Genomic DNA, 16,377 nt, shown 5'->3' with positions numbered 1-16,377 from the left:
CAGTCGCCGAATAATTCCTAAACTATGCTATCTTGCCTATTCCTGTAAGTCGAACAGGATCAGCGTCTCATCAGCCCGCCTTACGCGAGTGGGTTTCGTCCAACATTATGCATGAATTTGGCCCGCCGAAGTTTTCCGCTCGACGTCTAGAAAAATCAGCCCATACAGATCAGTAAAAGACTTGATAGCAAATTGTAACAAAGGGAGGTGGGTACGACTTACAAGAGCCTCGTCTCGGTATGCCAGCCCCTTTTCATGGGTTGTAGGTATCACTTTCTCTGGTATACCAAAAAACTCTTGGAAGGACTTTTGTCGATTCGCGCTAGGGTCGCGTTCAGATGAGCTTTCGTTCTGCGTTGGTGCTGGGGCCTGCCGTTGTAATTCATGATGGAGGTTTCCGTGACGACTTGCTCTGGAAAATGCGAGGCGCTTGCCAAAAGACTCTTTTCGGGAAGGCCGTGCTCTAATCTCCGCGAGCTTGGCTGCCCTATCAAACCATACATTGTCTTGATGGAATTCCGGGAATGCTTTGAGAAAGTCTTTTTCTCGAAAATCCAAGTTTTCAGGATCTCTGATGAATGTCTCAAACCCTGCCGGAAATTGGGATTTAGAGATATCATCTCCGGATAAAATAAACTGATGTCCTTCGTTTGTTTGAGGGCTAGAGGGATCATCAAGTGTTTGCGGCGCCTCGCACTCTGTAGAGGCCGGGTCGCTTGTGTCGAGCCTGGGGAGATTCGGGTGTTCTTGTTCGCTGATCTTTGAAGGAGATATCCGCATTTGTTCCTGCTTGAGCCTAGCCAGTTCGAGTCGCATTGTCTCGATCTCGGCTTCCTTTGCTTCCAGAGCGAGTATCTTGTCTCGTGCTTTTTGAAGTTCCTCTTCCTGAACCCTGAGGGCCTCTTCTCGCTGGTGAGCTAAAACTTTCCAGCCTTCCTGGTTTTCTTCAAGTTCCCCCCGCAGAATATCAAAGTTCGGGACTTGCCCCGCAATGCTCATATCCAGAAATTTGATTTTCTTCCGTGGCCTTGATCCGATATTTTCCTTGTCGATGATCTCTCTTTCTATTGCTCCACCATTTGGGCTGGGGATCAACTCAGGATCCGATGATATATCTTCCAACCTCCGTTTTCGCGAAGCTGGAGGGGTGTTGGACATTCTTGATGATTGAGCATTATCATCGCAACCATCTAATGAACTCCAATACGACTCTTTGGCATTGTTCTTCTCGTTAAGGCGGGGGCTCTGTCGCCGTTCTTGTTGTCGAGGAGTTTCTGATACATTGGGATCTTGCGTACTCCTTCCATCCATGCATCCGTCCTTCCCATGATCCGTTTCATCTATTTCAATGACTTCCTGAGCAGAGCTGGGTGTTTCAAGCACTTGAGGTCTTCCGTTCACCGAGTAGGACGGCGTAGGATTGAGCAGTGAAAGTATTCGAGGGGGGAAGGTTGATGTCCTGCAAGTTCCACTTTCAAAATTTAATCTTCATTTCGTGAAAAACTTAACTCTGAGGAGAGCTTACCACTGAATTCTATCCTTGCTTCTGCTTGAGATATATGGAACTTGACTCTTGCAACCGGAGCACTGAATCCTTTCAAATTTGTTCTTCTCTGGGCTTGGTCGTGGCTGGTTGTCACTCTCATTCCCGGAAGAGTCCTGCAAACTGGTTGGTTCTTGGGTATGGTCCTCTTCACCATCAATGCTGTTGCCGGTGACTGTCAAGCTTCCACGGGCCAGTGATAATTTCCTGTCCAAACAAGGAAGATTTCCGTCCATGTGGCTTTCTGTCTCCGACTCATCGATATCGTACACTGTTTGAGTCTCCCTAATCGATCCGGACGCGTTGATCGCGGTAAAATGCAAGCCGGATAACTCATTATTCGAGCTCTTATGCAAAGGGCTCTTAGCTGACAGTTCCTTTTTATGCAAAAAGGCCTTCCCGTCCGCCGTATTTTGGGTCAGCTGCGAGAGGATCCATCTGTGCGGGGTAGGTGTGTTTGGCTCCTCATGAAATCCATCGTTCGGCTGCGGAACTCGACCAAGATGATCGACATGGAAGCCATCAATGTGTCGGGAGGGTACGAATGCTGACTCTTCAACCATTCGCCTAGGTGAAGCAAAGGGGCTATCCTCAGGATGGGAACTCTGGTAAGCATCATTGCAGACGGTGGATAATTCCTTTGAATCATCTATTCCATTTTTCGAAGAACGCTCGTTGGCAGACGTGGTGCGCGTTACAGACGGTGCAGCTGAGAACTGTCCTCGTGTTTGTGTGGTGAATTGCATTTTACTTGCCGCAATCTCATAATGATCCTGGCTCGAAAGGGCGCTCCTTGAGCCAATGTCTACTTGTTGGCGGCTGGTAAAGGGTACAGATGCGGATCGCCAGGCGTCTCTTTCATAAGATTGTCCATTTGGTGTCGGAAGACCAACGCTGTGGATGTCATCTGGCCGTAGCTGCTCAGAGTAGCTGGATTGATGTCCCAGAGAGTATGGTAATGGCATCGTGTGTTGGGGACCTGAAGCTAGGCGCTGAACCTATCAGAAAAAGAAATCCATTAGCGAATGACAGTTTATTGGAGAATGAGGATCCTTATTTACATCACTCAAGCCTCCTGAGCGTTGATCTTTGGTTGTCTTGTGCCTTTTAAGCGGAGGAGATTCGAAATCGACCGGATAATCCGACCAGACAGGTTCAGGGGATTGTACTCTTGGCAATGGCTTTCCATATAGATGTCTGTCGCTGTTCTCATTTGAGACGTTTTCGGAAGGACTTGTGCAGCGGTTGCATCGCCACAAATGCGCATCACTAATGGGAGTTCAGCAAACGAGATAACACCGGATGCTCGCTTAAACTCACCATTCACTGGGAAGCAGTTCGATGGCAGGAACATGGCAATCAGAATGGAATGATTGGTGACATTGGGAACAGCTTAGGACGGGGTTTGATTCCCTGATGGGGGGCATTTTGCAGACTTGACATATTCTGAATTGCATGTCTTTAGAATTCGTAGCGATCGTGGATTCTGCGCCCCTTCTAAACCAACCAGAGTTTACTCCAAGTGACCACTGTCGTCTTGTATGGGATGAATATGGCGAAGTGTAACTATTTTCTTGATGACCGCTGCTGCTCAGGAAGGGAGCCGAGTCATAAAAAGTTGGAAAATCCCGTGGTCCCGATGGATTTCCCCAACAGTCCCGCATAGAAGTCGGAACGGGCAGTGGCAAAAGCCACTCTGAAGAGGGAGGCGGGCTCATATGCTGATTAGCTATTCTGTCTATTTAAATTAGCTATCTGTACAACTATAGAAGAAGTATTTACCAACCTTGCGGAATGGAATGGACGGATGCGCTGGAGTTGCTGTCCAGAGAGCACTATCGATCATAGCGAAGTGTCAGCCCAATACTATTTTAGTCGAACAGGAGGCATAGCAACTTCCGATGCTTGGCTACCGAAACGACGATTATGGCAAATACCAAAGGGGAAAAGCACGAAAGTGGCTATCAAAGGAGTCTCAGGTCTTTTCAGTTTCAAATAAGACATCAATCTGCTGAAGCCAGAGGCTCTCTTGTCCTTTCCAGTGGATTATTGACAGCGGTCTCCCCAAAACAATCCGAATAGAGCCGCTTAGTTAGCAGTGATCAGTCTCAAATGCTAGGTGGAAAGCTATGAGAATTTACGCCTTTGCCATTGGCATCAGCCCGTAAGAATTGAGAGCGGAAGCCCCATATGATGGCGCTGTCACCGTACATGACATTGCTTTGCGCTTCAATTTCAGAGTTCGAACCAGAATCCTTTTGATTCGAACATCTTGCCAACTAAAGCGTTACCTTAAAGCAGGTGTCCAGCAATTGAGACTGACCAGATTTCCGCCTCTTCTAACCGGCTGAGGGAGCGCTGGTTCATTGCGGTGTCCATAATTAACCAGAGAAGAAAAGATGAGAACCATCATGACCCCGTGATGCAGTCTGACCTTTTACCATATACTCATCACAGACAACTTTGAAGGAATAGCCTTTGGCGAGAACCCCGAAAAAAACAGAAAGAGCAAATATTGACAAAAATAATGAAAAAACGGAAATGTAGGCACATAAATTTCAGGCTTCACTTACCTTCGACGAGGAGCGGGAAGCAATAGGAGAGTTGTGCCGCGACGCGTTCAGTGCGGGAGAGGAGTCTTTTGATCCTGATTCAAATGACTGCTGATTACCCATTGCCCTCTCATCGACTCATCAAATCTTCTTTTTGATGGCTCCAGGGCCATCGAAGACGGCAGTCAAAATATGATGCAAACATAGGTCCGTCGAAAGGCAGATTGCAACGTGAATGGACAGCGATCCTGCGATCAACCGAAGCTCGCGTAGCGCGACTCTACTTCAGTGACCATATGTTAATAGGTTGTTGCTTTCCCGCCGTTGCAGCGCCTAAATCTAACTTGAAATGTGTTGATCAATGATGATCACCTCGAAAAAGCATCCTGGGGTTTTCGAATTTCCCTAAAGTCGCATATTATGAGCACACCGTTTGGGCTGGCGATGATGAATAGTGGATTGAGGAGTAAAAGGGCCAAAGACGTAGGTCGTTAATTCCCTTGTATTTTCACGAACAGTTCAGAGGTCGCGCCTTTCCTTAACTGGACCTGTCCCGCGGCCCTTATCGCTTATCCTCCACCGCCTGTCGTCAATCGCGCGTATCGGCTGTCCTGTTTCCCCCCAGGTCCCCTCGTTCATTCGCTACTTGTAATTCTTGGACCGAGGACCAATTGTTGTTTTGTCGTCTCTATTAGACTGCCCAGTCGAAATAATTCGGGCGGCCTTCACACTTGATAGTTTCAAAGGGGACCTCTCCACCTCCTCTTCCCACAGCGACACGTGAATTTGACATTCTGATGCATAGCTGCCGTTCTCAAGCTGTCCAGAACCCATGGATTTTCTAAAGTCCGCCGTAGCCTCCGCTATATCGAAAGGGCCCCCGTTTCCCTATTCATTTGGCGATCGAGTCGACGTGAGTCAGTCGGTATGGTCACTGCACAATGGGACAAAACGCGTCAGTATACCCTGATTCTCCTTTCCCTTGATGATCCGGACTGACCTGCGTTGAAATCTAGGAGGACGGCTCTAATTGTAGCATATTCTCCTTCGATGCAGTCGCCAATAAAGCGTACGTTCCCTTGGCCAGGAATGCCGTCCGAAAGTTGAGAACCTTGCGCCACCCGGGAATCATCAAGGTGCTAGAGACTGTTGAAGTACGTCAAATCAATTATTCTTCGGGCGGAGTCACGTTGACCGATATATTAGACAGACACCTATATTTACATAGCGACCGAGCGCATTACTCCTTTGGAATGGCACATTCGTCGAAAGAGCCTAACAACAGAGTCCATCAAGTGGGGTCTTTTCACTATTTCTGTACGTTGCACTTTGGCTCAGTAGGTTGACGGGTTTTAACACTTTCCTTAGAAAGCTCTCAAATTTATCAACGACGAAGCCACCTCGGTCCATGGAAATGTTCGGGTTTCTTCTGTATTTACAAGCGAAAGCGGGGAATGGAAACTTGGCGGTCTTGATATTTTAAGCTCTCTTAAAGAAGATGATGCGGTTATATATGTAAGTAGCCTCGCCCGAGCAGTCGATATGGTAAACTAATTAAGGCCCAGAGCTATGGGGGTTTCGTCCCAGAACTGAGCCGCTATGCGCCGCCTGAAGTTGCAAAGTCTGGATGGGATAGTATCAGAAATAACCCGACACATGCAGTGGACTCGTACAATTTTGGTACATTGATTTATGAGTCTTTCAATGGCAGCTTCTTAGAGGCCAGTCAAGCAGGACAAACAAAGAATATTCCCCCAACTATGCAACAGAGCTACAAGAGGCTCTTAAATTCAAATCCCAGAGTCCGCCTCAGTGTTGCACACTTCATCGAACAGGGGAAGAGGACTGGCGGCTTTTTTGAAACGCCACTCATTCGACTTGCGGAGGGGATTGAAAATCTAGGTTTAAAGGATGCTGAGGAGAGAGATGAGTTTCTCAGGTATGTTTTGTTCCTCCTCCAAATTTGTACATCTGAGCTCATAAGATTTGGTACAGTGAACTTGATAATGCCTTTGATGATTTTCCAGAGGAATTCACAAAGATGAAAGTCCTGCCAGAATTGCTTAAATCTGTAGAATTTGGAGGAGGGGGCGCCAGAGTCTTCGCCATTGTCATGAAGATTGGCACGAAATTATCAGATGACGAATATGAGTCAAAACTAAACCCAGTCATTGTTCGACTGTTTACCAGCCCTGATCGAGCCATTCGTGTCTGCCTTCTTGACAATCTGCCCTTGATGATAGACCATCTTTCCCAAAAGATTGTGAATGATAAAATATTTCCTCAAATGGTAAGTGTATCTCATGACATTAACGTCGTTCCTGGTATTGATTTTGAATGCTTTGCAGGTAACGGGCTTCACGGATATAGCACCTGTTGTTCGTGAACAAACAGTGAAAGCTGTCCTGACAGTCATTTCTAAGCTGTCTGATCGTACCGCAAATGGCGAACTTCTCCGATACTTAGCAAAGACAGCAAACGATGAGCAGCCGGGGATTCGAACGAACACGACTGTCTGTCTCGGAAAGATTGCAAAGAATCTCGGGGCTAGTGTATGGTCTTTCTCCATCGAATAGCTAGAGTCGATGCTAACACTGGATGCAGACAAGGCAGAAAGTTCTCTTAGCAGCCTTCACGCGTTCACTTCGAGATCCATTTATACATGCACGAAATGCGGCTCTTCTTTCTTTGGCCGCTACCTCTGATCTCTTCAGCGAGGAAGAGTGTGCAACCCGTCTGCTACCGGCAATATGTCCATCTCTCGTTGACAAAGAGAAGTATGACTACTTTCATCCCCTATATCTTCTTCTATACTGATAGTTTGACCAGACTCATAAGGGACCAAGCCAACAAAACGATGGATGTTTTCCTCCAAAGGGTTCGCAAGTATAGTGCAACTCTTCCGGATACAATGCTGCCACCACCACAGCCATCTGAGACTGGCAACGGTGCTACACCTAGGATGGCTACTCCGCAGACTGACGGCTCCTGGGCAGGATGGGCTGTCTCCTCATTCACCAATACACTATCATCTGCAAGAGGCAATATACAAGACACACCTAGTGTTGTCTCAAAACTGCAGGATGGGCGGCCCAGCTCTGTGCCACCTGCAGTAGAAGGAGCACAATCATCTATCTCTCTTGGTGCATCCTCTAAATTGCACGAGTCGGTCTCAGCTCAGCTTCAACGTCCGTCATCTGCTGTGGAACCTGCTGCGGGCCCTTCGGGAACACAGAATAATGGTGATATTTTTGGGAAAGAAGCGGGTAGCGCTGATGATGACTTTGATGCTTGGGGTGACATGGACGACACCGCATTTCCCGATGCCTCAGCCACAAAATCTGAGAACACCAAGCCGACTGCCACACCGGTGGCATATGATGATGGAGGTGAGCCGGACTTTGCTGGCTGGCTCAATGCACAGACCAAGTCAAAGTCCAAATCAACCTTGCCAAAGGGCCTGACCCGCCCTTCAACAAGCACAACTGTTCGGCCGGGTGGGGCAAGAGCAAGTACTACTGGAAGTGTCGGGTCCGAACCTGGTGCTAAGCGGCTGGCTGCAGCGGCACCGAAGCCGAAAGCTACAGTAACGAAGAAGATTGACATAAAGCCCAAAGAAGAGACTTGGGGAGATGAAGACAATTGGGGAGAAGGTTGGGATTAGAACCCTTCAAACACATGAGACAAAAGGCACGCACCATTGCATACCGGAGTTCGGAGACTGGCAATTTCGGAGTTTTGATTTATCAAGATGTAGTTGCTTTCGACGTGTAGTTTGGTTATGATTCTCCCTGTCACTAGATATCCCCGAGCCTTTGTAGATTTTCTTGTATCTTAGAAAATAAATGTATTGAGATAGTAGAAAAAAGCATTTGTCGTTAAACATCCCCATTATCTAGCTCCCACGCGACATGTGCACCATGAAATAGCTCCTCCACGGGAGTAGATTCGATGAACAAGAAAATGTCAATCAACAATGTTTCAGAGTAAATTGAACCCAAAACTCCTCCCAAGTATAGACCCGCTTGACGCCAATGCAGAAGGAAGGATTGGTTAACGCATCTCGGAGTAGTCATTTAGCGCCACACACACAGCGCCACGATGGTGTCCGTTATACTGGCGGATGATAGATTGTGAGCTCAGTTCCCACAGTCTTGCATAATGATCCGAGCATGCGGTAACAAGATATGCGGAATCAGCGCTGAAAGCGCAGTCCCATACCCATCGCTGATGGCCATGGAGAGTTGTTTCGAGAGGAAATGCATTTGGCTCGCGATTGGCGGGTAATGCATCTGCACTCGTCACATTGTGAGGATGGGTTGGATCGACGGACCAAATACGGGCAGTATGATCTGCCGAGCAAGTGGCCAAATGACGAACATCAGGAGAGAGCAGGATGCGAGTAATGTACTGATGATGCGCAAGAAACTTGGTCACCGGAACTAGACAGGTGACATCCTTATTTTGGATCATGCGCCACACGTAGACATTGCCCTGTAAACGAATTAGCAATGACTTCAAAACGGACAAATGCTAGATAGATTCTTACAGTGTTGTTCCCAGCACAGAGCATTGAACCATCACTTGCAACCGTTACACTTGCTACCGAAACATCATCTTCCGGGATGAGTTGGTGAGTACATTTGTTCTCCCCAAGGTCCCAGATTCGTACATTTCCTCCGCGATCACAGCTTATAAGCTCTCCTTGGTTTGGATGAATCACGACATCATTGACCGGCTTACCGTGGCTGTAATTGCGTTGAATGCTCCCTGAACGAGTGTCCCAGATCTTGACGGTGCCGTCCTCTGAGCTCGTCACCATCCACTTTCCTTCGCAATGAAAGGCCACGCCGGTCACATTGTTGCTGTGACCGTCAAAAGTAAGAACAGGATTAGGATTCGTTGACTTGATGTCATAGAGCTTCACTGAGTGATGGCCTGCAGCTGCAAGGAAACGTTTATCGGGAGAAATGCATAGACGGTTGACTTGCGAATCAGGATGTTGAATGGTGCGCGAACAAATGCCAGAAAGAGCTTCCCAGAAGCTAAGATCCAATTAGAAAACAAAACATTGAATGAAAAGAAAACATTTCAATTTAGAGAGCAAAAGGCAAACGCAAGAGCGTTTCCCTTTACATTTCATTTTCATTAGCTTACCGGATTGTATGATCGTAGCCAGCTAGAGTGTATATAAATTAGTCCCAAGTGTTCAGCAAAAGGGATGGGACCATTGTCAACTTACCTGTACACAAAATGACACTCATTGCTCCTGATCCAGATATTGACAGAGCTTCAACTGGGGAGAGGCGGCGGGGGTTTAAGAAATATTTGACAATTTGAGTAGAGTGACCAGGAGATGTGAAGCAAATGACGATCTGGGGCAGCCATGAGCTGCAGGTGCTTAAGCACTAGTTAGGACTAGCGTCAGTCGCTTGTGATAAACCCACAACGAGGTGTGCGAAGCGAGCCGCATCTTCCCGGCAACGATTCACGCATATTGAGACGCCAACTTAGTGATTGAAATTGTTTTGATTCGCGCTGGAGCTTCCTGTCTCCCTCAAGTCCTGACCCTCACGTTCCAAAGTATCCATTTTTCTTGACACTTTGAAAACGTGAGCATCCTATATCCTACCTCAAGTCAGTGAAAGATATCCTTGCTGCGTATTATGGTATTTGTTACATCTGCCTAGACCAGCTTGGTGTAAATTGAGACTTGACCGAACCTAGCAAGCTTGCTAAGGTGTGGCCTCTCTTCTTGTGAAGATGGAGAGCCACTCTGTGGAAGGTATTTATGCTTCTTCAGATGCGTCCTGCTTGGACAAAGAAAGACGTAGAGCTCTGGGACTTACACATCATCCCGACTCACAGTCCGGTTCCTTCGATAGCTCTTCGAACCCGCGTACATCCCAAGAACGACGAGCGAAACAAAGCGGACATGGGCCGTCATGTCTCCCAGCTGCCAAGTCTGGCCTTTACGAAGGCTTGAACAGAATCTCTACGCTCCCGAAAGATCGACTTATCAATAGCTCGACCCCTCTGAGAGAGATTATTGTGAACGGAGGTGGTGGTATTTCTGCCAAAGGAAAAGCGTTTAAGGCGCTTGCGGGCTCTAGTATTCAATGCTTCGTTGGTGTTGCTAATATTGGCCAGTCTCGTCGGCGTTATGGCTATGATGGCACTTGCGATGAGGACGATGTGGACCAATCTCTTGTACCCGAACAAAACGACGCAGCGCGGAGCCATGCGCACGAGCTCATAGCTCCATTCGAGGATGAGAATGGCATTGGTATCGCCGGTGGCGTGAAGAATCAGTCAGACGATCCATCTAATTCTTCCGATATTGATACCAAGTTGTCACGCCTCCAGAGGTATGCTGGTTCAGACGATAAGCATATTGGTTTGAATGGATCGGAAGTACCGTGGGAAAACAACGAGAACCTTAGCCAAGGAAACCACGAGCCTTCCGTGTCAAATGGTCGTCTTGAATTTCCAAGAGCGGGCGAACAGTCCATTGTTCTGGACAACGAAGCCCGTTCAGAGCAACTCGCACAGTCCTCTCAATCTGGTGTGAAAAGTTCGGAAAGCGAGGACGAGATTCTTGAATTTGGAAATGATGGACTTGTATTTGGTATGAGCGAAGAATTGGCGTTGGACGAAGACGGGTTGTCAGCCCTACAGTACCTATCGCAATTTGCAGATTACGAAGACACAGAGTCTGCAATGGACATTATGAGGCCGCAGATGAGCGAGGTTTCTCTAGGAAACACCGAACCCGTACAGGTTGCCCTGCCAAACGACGAGTTGGCTCATTCACTGGAACACCGCAGTCCCTCTCCTTCAAATCCTCCCTTAACCGAAGCCGAAAATTTGGAGGAATACGACACTGAGTCGGATTCTGATTGTGACTCGATCTCAGACGTCTCGAATTCATTTGAACATTCTCAACTCCAGGACAGGAGTACTGGACCTGTTATTGGCGCTTCATTTACCCCTTCTCCGACAGATGTCACATCCCTCCCTTTGACTCCAGCCCTTCGTGATACTTTCAGATCTATTCTGTACTGCCTCCAGATTCGGAGCGCTGAACATCCGTACTTAGCAGAAGAGGTGCTGCGGTTTATCGAGATGGCAGGACCTTCACTCGCAGCTGTGGCTACTCAATTCGGAAGACTCTCACACTCCGTCCACATGACTGATGAAGGGCGTGAGTTTAGGGTTTACACGCCAGATAGTTATGGCACTACACGTTTCCACGACGCAAGTGGAAGTGTGCAACTTCCTGGCTCTTTTGATTTCCCTGCCTCTTTTGATATCCCTGGCCCCGTTATCGAAGCTCCTATCTCCGAAGTCGAAGCCCTTAGAGAGGAGAATTGCAGCCTCAGTGAGCAATTGGAAGCCAGTAGAGAAAAGATGAAGGAGTTGAAGAAGGCTAAGGACGAAGCCCAGCTGGCGCTGGTCAACTGGTCGGTCCCTCGGATCAGCCAAGGTGGCAAGACGAGTTTAACCATGCTACTGGAAGAAGTCGATGGTTTGAGAGCCGAATTGGAGGCAAAAACCAGAGAGGTCGCAAGTTTGAGGCAGGAAACCAGCACTCCAGACGGACTCAACCAACAGGGCGCAGATTCCCAATCGTCCAGCCAGGTTGACCCTGCCTTGCTGGCGTCGCCCCCGACCACCTCAACCGGAGAAGCATCGAGATCTGCGCTTACCTCTTTGTCTTTGAGACAGGCAGGCAGTGGAACTGCAAACTCTTCTGATCTTGGCGGCTTGAATGGCCAAATGGCGCCTCAGGTTTCAGAATTGGCCGTTGATCCTCACAGCTCCATGAATCCGGCGCCTATAAATGAAGAGCTAGTCGAGAAGTCTCCGCTTGAAAATAATCTTGCGGCAACGGAGCCCGGCCTCAACGTCGATGACCGTCTTTCCAACAATAGTACACTTCAGGCGTCGGGTTCTACTGTCGAGACCATTGACCTGACCGAGTCTGCCCCTGCTCCTGAGCCCGTTGCACCCTCACCGCCAGCTTCAAATCCTCAAAAACGTACTTATGATTGGCTAGACCGCAACCACATGACGAAGAGCGCCAAATATGACCACCAGTTGGGTAAAGCCTACTCAGCCGCGCCAGTCGTACTTAGACGGAGACAGGCACAAGAGTCTATCCGGCAACAGGCGAGGGAGGCGGCGGCGGCAGCGGCGGCAGCGTCGAGTCCTGGTGTACGGGACCTCGACCAGGAGCCCGAACAGGGCGAAGCTCATGAAGACCCTGAAGCTACAGTTGATGCTATGGAGCTGTCTGAGCCTCAGCCCGAGAATGACGAGGGGCAGCCTCACTTGGACGAAGAAGGAGATGTAGACGATTCGGACCAGCTTTTGAGCGAGGAGCTTGAGAAGGCGCTCTTTGGAACTCCCTGATTTGCCTCCTTTGCTCCGTCTCAGCCGCGAGCATTCGGTAGCTGCCCATCTTGACGCTGCTCTCAATTCAAATCAAAAGGCCTTTCTCAGTAAGGAGCAAAAGAATGGCGGAAAGGGGTGGAGAGATCAAGCTTTTTTTTTTCTTTACTCACCCTTGGCAGATTTTCGAAAGTTGTTTTGCTTTTCCTATTTGATTATTTTCTTTTTTTTCTTTTCTTCTTTTTCAGAGTTCATTATAGCGCAAGCATCACAGCCATGAATGAGGCTACGACAATTACGATATTCACATAGTCCGATATCTTCGATCGGAGCGGCGCATCAGGATCATATGGGAATACTTTCTGTGCCCATCTATCTATCCTAGAATAGGTAACAAATGCATAGTACGCATTGCTTTAATTCTAAGAGGTTCAATTGATGTGCTTGCCAGAGACAAATTACCAATGTAGACCGTAAATCATTCCCGACGAAGAAGACCCTTTCAGAAGCAGTTGCAAAAAGGAATCGAAGAATCAATCTATTTCTTCTCGTAGGTCTCATACTGTATACAATTTTGTGAGCGGCGCGCTGGACTTAGAGTAGGGTGTCCGTTGAGGCCGGTGGAAACTGGTGGTCTTTGATCTTTTGTGCAGCGTACCCGGACCAAGTGTGGAATTTTGAAAGTGAGACCAGACTAGTTGGGTCGGTCTTTGAACATGCCTCCACCGGTCTGTGGTCACCACCAGCATTATCCATTTAGTAAATACATCAACAATCACTCAGCAAAAGTATGCTGAGAATGCTGGTGATTTGCCCAAAATATTCACATCTATACCAGACTTATGCATAGATTTGTATAGTTAAAAAGGCCACCCACGCCCAGCCTAGAGGTTGGTCTTTACCTTAAAGACCAACCCAGACCAGATTAACGGACACCCTAATCCAAAGGAGCCATCATAGTGAAGGCAAAACAACCAGCAGTTGCCATGTCACGAGAGGAAATGATGGCAGGAACGTCCCAGTGGATGTGTATAAAAGGAACCTGCTACTCGCACTCTGGCTTTGAAATACGAATCTATTTCTCTTCATCTACTGCCACGCTCAGATGGGCCTTTTCTTCATAAATTCTCTATTCTCATGGTACACAGCCCAGTTTTGATAGTCTGTGATTAATTATTGTACTGATGATCAGCATCTAGTTTCTATTCCACGAACATGGACGATCTACAAGTCGTGTTTTTCTGGAAAATTCAAAAACCTATGGGACCCCGTGCCGCCGAAGTAATTAGGAATTGGCATACGAGACCACCATGGCAGTAAATGCTGGAGCTTGTGAAATATTGATTCGGTATGTTCGACCAGCGTCCCTCCAAGATAATATGATTTAACAAGTTTGGGCAGCTCCCTTGTTCACTCAAGTACGACAATTCGGGGGAATTGGCTCTCCGACCCCGCGCATATCACTATATCATTCAAAGATGCCAGACTGAAACAGTTGGGGAAGCATTTAACTGCGCATGGTTACATTGATCCACAAAACCCAAGAGTTCTTTTGTATGCCAGATCATCTAGCCAAGAAAGGGATGACTCTGCGCTCGGCTATGGAGGCAGACCCGTCTGGCCAGACAACCTCGTGTTAGAGCGGAGAATCAATAATGGCATCTGATTCATGCTAAGAGGAAGCATCACAGACTCTAGGGTGTCCGTTGGGGCTGGTGGAAACCGGTGGTCTTTGGTTGTTTACACAGTCAACCCGGACCAAGTGTGGGATTTTGAAAGTAGAACCAGACCACCCTTGGGTTTGTCTTTTGAACCTGCCTCCACGGTCTGTGATTACTACCAACATTCCCTTTTCAGGAAGTACGTCAACAATCAGTCAGCAAAATGTGAGAATTAGAGTAGGCCCTTTGCCACGTTCAAAAGATTAATTTAGATCAATCTAATTCTACTCCAAAATAATTCCAGAGTTGGTATAGTATTTCACACAAAGATCAACAATTTCTGGTTACTAATACCATTATATATTTCTATCCGCTCTTGTAGCCATGCTAATTGTCTTGCTATCTCTAAAAATCACCTATCAAGCAGATGATCTTGTCAGTATTCACTAGCCATTATGGGAAACGTCCTCTGAAACCAATTCAGCAGGCCATAATTCCTTTCCTCTCAAGTCTATAGAATTATCCGGTTTCGTATAGCCACTCGGCTTGACATCGAGGACCACGTAAGATTTCAAAGACGCTGTGTAGCCGTGGCTGGCCTCATGCTTCTTTTCTCGACGCTGTGCTTCTCGCGTAACAGGCAACCCCCATGCAACTCACCATCTTGCGGATTCCCTTTCCGATTCATCTTTTTTGATATCGCGCAGTCTCATACCGTATAATAATAGCTGAAACTGATGGACTTGCTCGTCAGATGTCGTTACTAAATATATTTCTCCCGAAGCTCTCACGTTCACAATTATTGAGAAAATATTTCATATTTCCCCAAGTATCCTCTCTACAGCACTCCAGAACATTGTCTTTGTACGCCCAGCATCGTACCATGGAGCCTTCAAGCCCCTCTACTAGCCTACCACAGATTGTTTATCAATGGCAAGAAGGTGTTGAGTCTCTTGAAGGATATCGCCCTGGTGGCTATCATCCAACACATATCGGTGATCGGTATCATGACGACCGCTATGAAGTCGTCCACAAGCTAGGTCATGGGAGTTACTCAACCGTCTGGCTTGCCAAAGATCACCTACAAGCCAGATATGTTGCATTGAAGATTCTTGTCGGTGCCGCCCTTGAAAAAAACTCGGAGGGAAAAGTTTTACGCGCATTAAGCTCGTGCAAGACAGACCATCCAGGACGAGCATACGTGTCGACGTTACTGGACGAGTTTACTATCAATGGGCCAAATGGCAGCCATTTGTGTATAGTGAATGAAGCCGCTGGCTGTAGCGTTGCACAATCAAAAGAAGCCAGCATCACGTGGAAGTTCACTCCCAAGGTGGCAAGGGCGATATCTGCCCAAGCTCTACTTGGATTGGATTATATCCACTCTTGTGGAATAATACACGGTGGTAAGTCCGAGAGTGTAAGATGTGGCATCATACTAGATAGCTCTGAAGGCATTAACAATAGAGTACTTGAACAGATCTGCACTCCAACAACATTCTATTCATATCCTCAAACTTCAGCTGGTGCACCACTGAAGAACTCTATCGCCGTGTAGAAGAGCCTCAAAAGCTGCCAGTAGAGCGGCTAGATGGAGGTCTCAAGGGCCCAGAAGTCCCAAAATACTGCGTCCCACCTGCATTGATGTTCCAGTCAAGCGAGGAAGTCGTTGACAGTCAAGTCCTCATTTCAGATTTCGGCGAGGCTTTCTTTCAAAGCGAAGAGGAGCGGCAACACTTGCATACGCCAATCTTACTCCTCCCACCAGAAATGTTCTTTCACGAGCATCTGGGCCCGGCCGTTGACGTATGGACTCTGGGATGCACCCTTTACGAGATCCTCGGCGAACGCCCTCTGTTTGAAGGATTTATGCCAGACGAAGATGACGTAGTTGCAGAAATGATAAGCACGTTGGGACCTCTGCCAGAGCGCTGGTGGGATCGATGGGAGCATAAGACAGACCTTTTTCTCGAGGACGGGTCATGGAAGACGGACACACATCGTGTCCATGCACCGTATCCTCGACCACTGACTGAGCGGCTGCGCATCATGGGACGAGGAGAGGATCCTGCGACGTGCGAGTTTAGTCCCGGACGAAATTATGTGTCTTGAGAAACTCCTGAGAGCAATGCTGACATATGAGCCATCTGAGCGTATCACAGCGGGTGCAGCGGTTGCGTCTGAGTGGATGGAGAAATGGGGCCGCCCTGCGATGGAAGGAGATATG

General features: G+C 47.8%; 5 protein-coding genes across 5 annotated transcripts; 3 read left to right on the top strand and 2 right to left on the bottom strand.

The window, feature by feature from the left end:
• Positions 1 to 80: 80 nt before the first annotated feature.
• L228DRAFT_266109 (hypothetical protein) lies at positions 81 to 2,970 on the bottom strand (the record flags this gene model as incomplete). The annotated part of the gene is made up of 5 exons (XM_018334812.1): positions 81 to 146; positions 223 to 1,471; positions 1,526 to 2,541; positions 2,605 to 2,812; positions 2,864 to 2,970. 5 exons carry the CDS (start codon positions 2,968 to 2,970, stop codon positions 81 to 83), a joined length of 2,646 nt encoding a protein of 881 aa, XP_018191204.1.
• A 1,822-nt stretch (positions 2,971 to 4,792) lies between these two features.
• L228DRAFT_280874 (protein kinase) lies at positions 4,793 to 7,964 on the top strand. Its single transcript, XM_018335838.1, has 9 exons — positions 4,793 to 5,050; positions 5,112 to 5,249; positions 5,302 to 5,412; positions 5,464 to 5,610; positions 5,661 to 6,034; positions 6,091 to 6,385; positions 6,444 to 6,647; positions 6,700 to 6,872; positions 6,925 to 7,964. Exons 1-9 carry the CDS (start codon positions 4,928 to 4,930, stop codon positions 7,757 to 7,759), a joined length of 2,400 nt encoding a protein of 799 aa, XP_018191203.1. The 5' UTR covers positions 4,793 to 4,927; the 3' UTR covers positions 7,760 to 7,964.
• L228DRAFT_259042 (WD-repeat protein-like protein pop3) lies at positions 7,866 to 9,433 on the bottom strand. Its single transcript, XM_018334125.1, has 4 exons — positions 9,338 to 9,433; positions 9,253 to 9,274; positions 8,645 to 9,140; positions 7,866 to 8,589 (listed from the first exon to the last, which is right to left on the bottom strand). Exons 1-4 carry the CDS (start codon positions 9,357 to 9,359, stop codon positions 8,149 to 8,151), a joined length of 981 nt encoding a protein of 326 aa, XP_018191202.1. The 5' UTR covers positions 9,360 to 9,433; the 3' UTR covers positions 7,866 to 8,148.
• A 425-nt stretch (positions 9,434 to 9,858) lies between these two features.
• L228DRAFT_280872 (hypothetical protein) lies at positions 9,859 to 12,510 on the top strand (the record flags this gene model as incomplete). Its single annotated transcript, XM_018335837.1, has 1 exon — positions 9,859 to 12,510. One exon carries the CDS (start codon positions 9,859 to 9,861, stop codon positions 12,508 to 12,510), a length of 2,652 nt encoding a protein of 883 aa, XP_018191201.1.
• Positions 12,511 to 15,033: 2,523 nt separating this feature from the next.
• Positions 15,034 to 16,262, top strand: L228DRAFT_236720 (protein kinase; the record flags this gene model as incomplete). The annotated part of the gene is made up of 2 exons (XM_018330859.1): positions 15,034 to 15,556; positions 15,631 to 16,262. 2 exons carry the CDS (start codon positions 15,034 to 15,036, stop codon positions 16,260 to 16,262), a joined length of 1,155 nt encoding a protein of 384 aa, XP_018191200.1.
• Between the last annotated feature and the right edge of the window lie 115 nt (positions 16,263 to 16,377).

Source organism: Xylona heveae, assembly GCF_001619985.1.
Source record: "Xylona heveae TC161 unplaced genomic scaffold L228scaffold_2, whole genome shotgun sequence".
NCBI classification, from domain to species: Eukaryota; Fungi; Ascomycota; class Xylonomycetes; order Xylonales; family Xylonaceae; genus Xylona; species Xylona heveae.
This window is presented reverse-complemented; position numbering and strand designations above follow the sequence as displayed.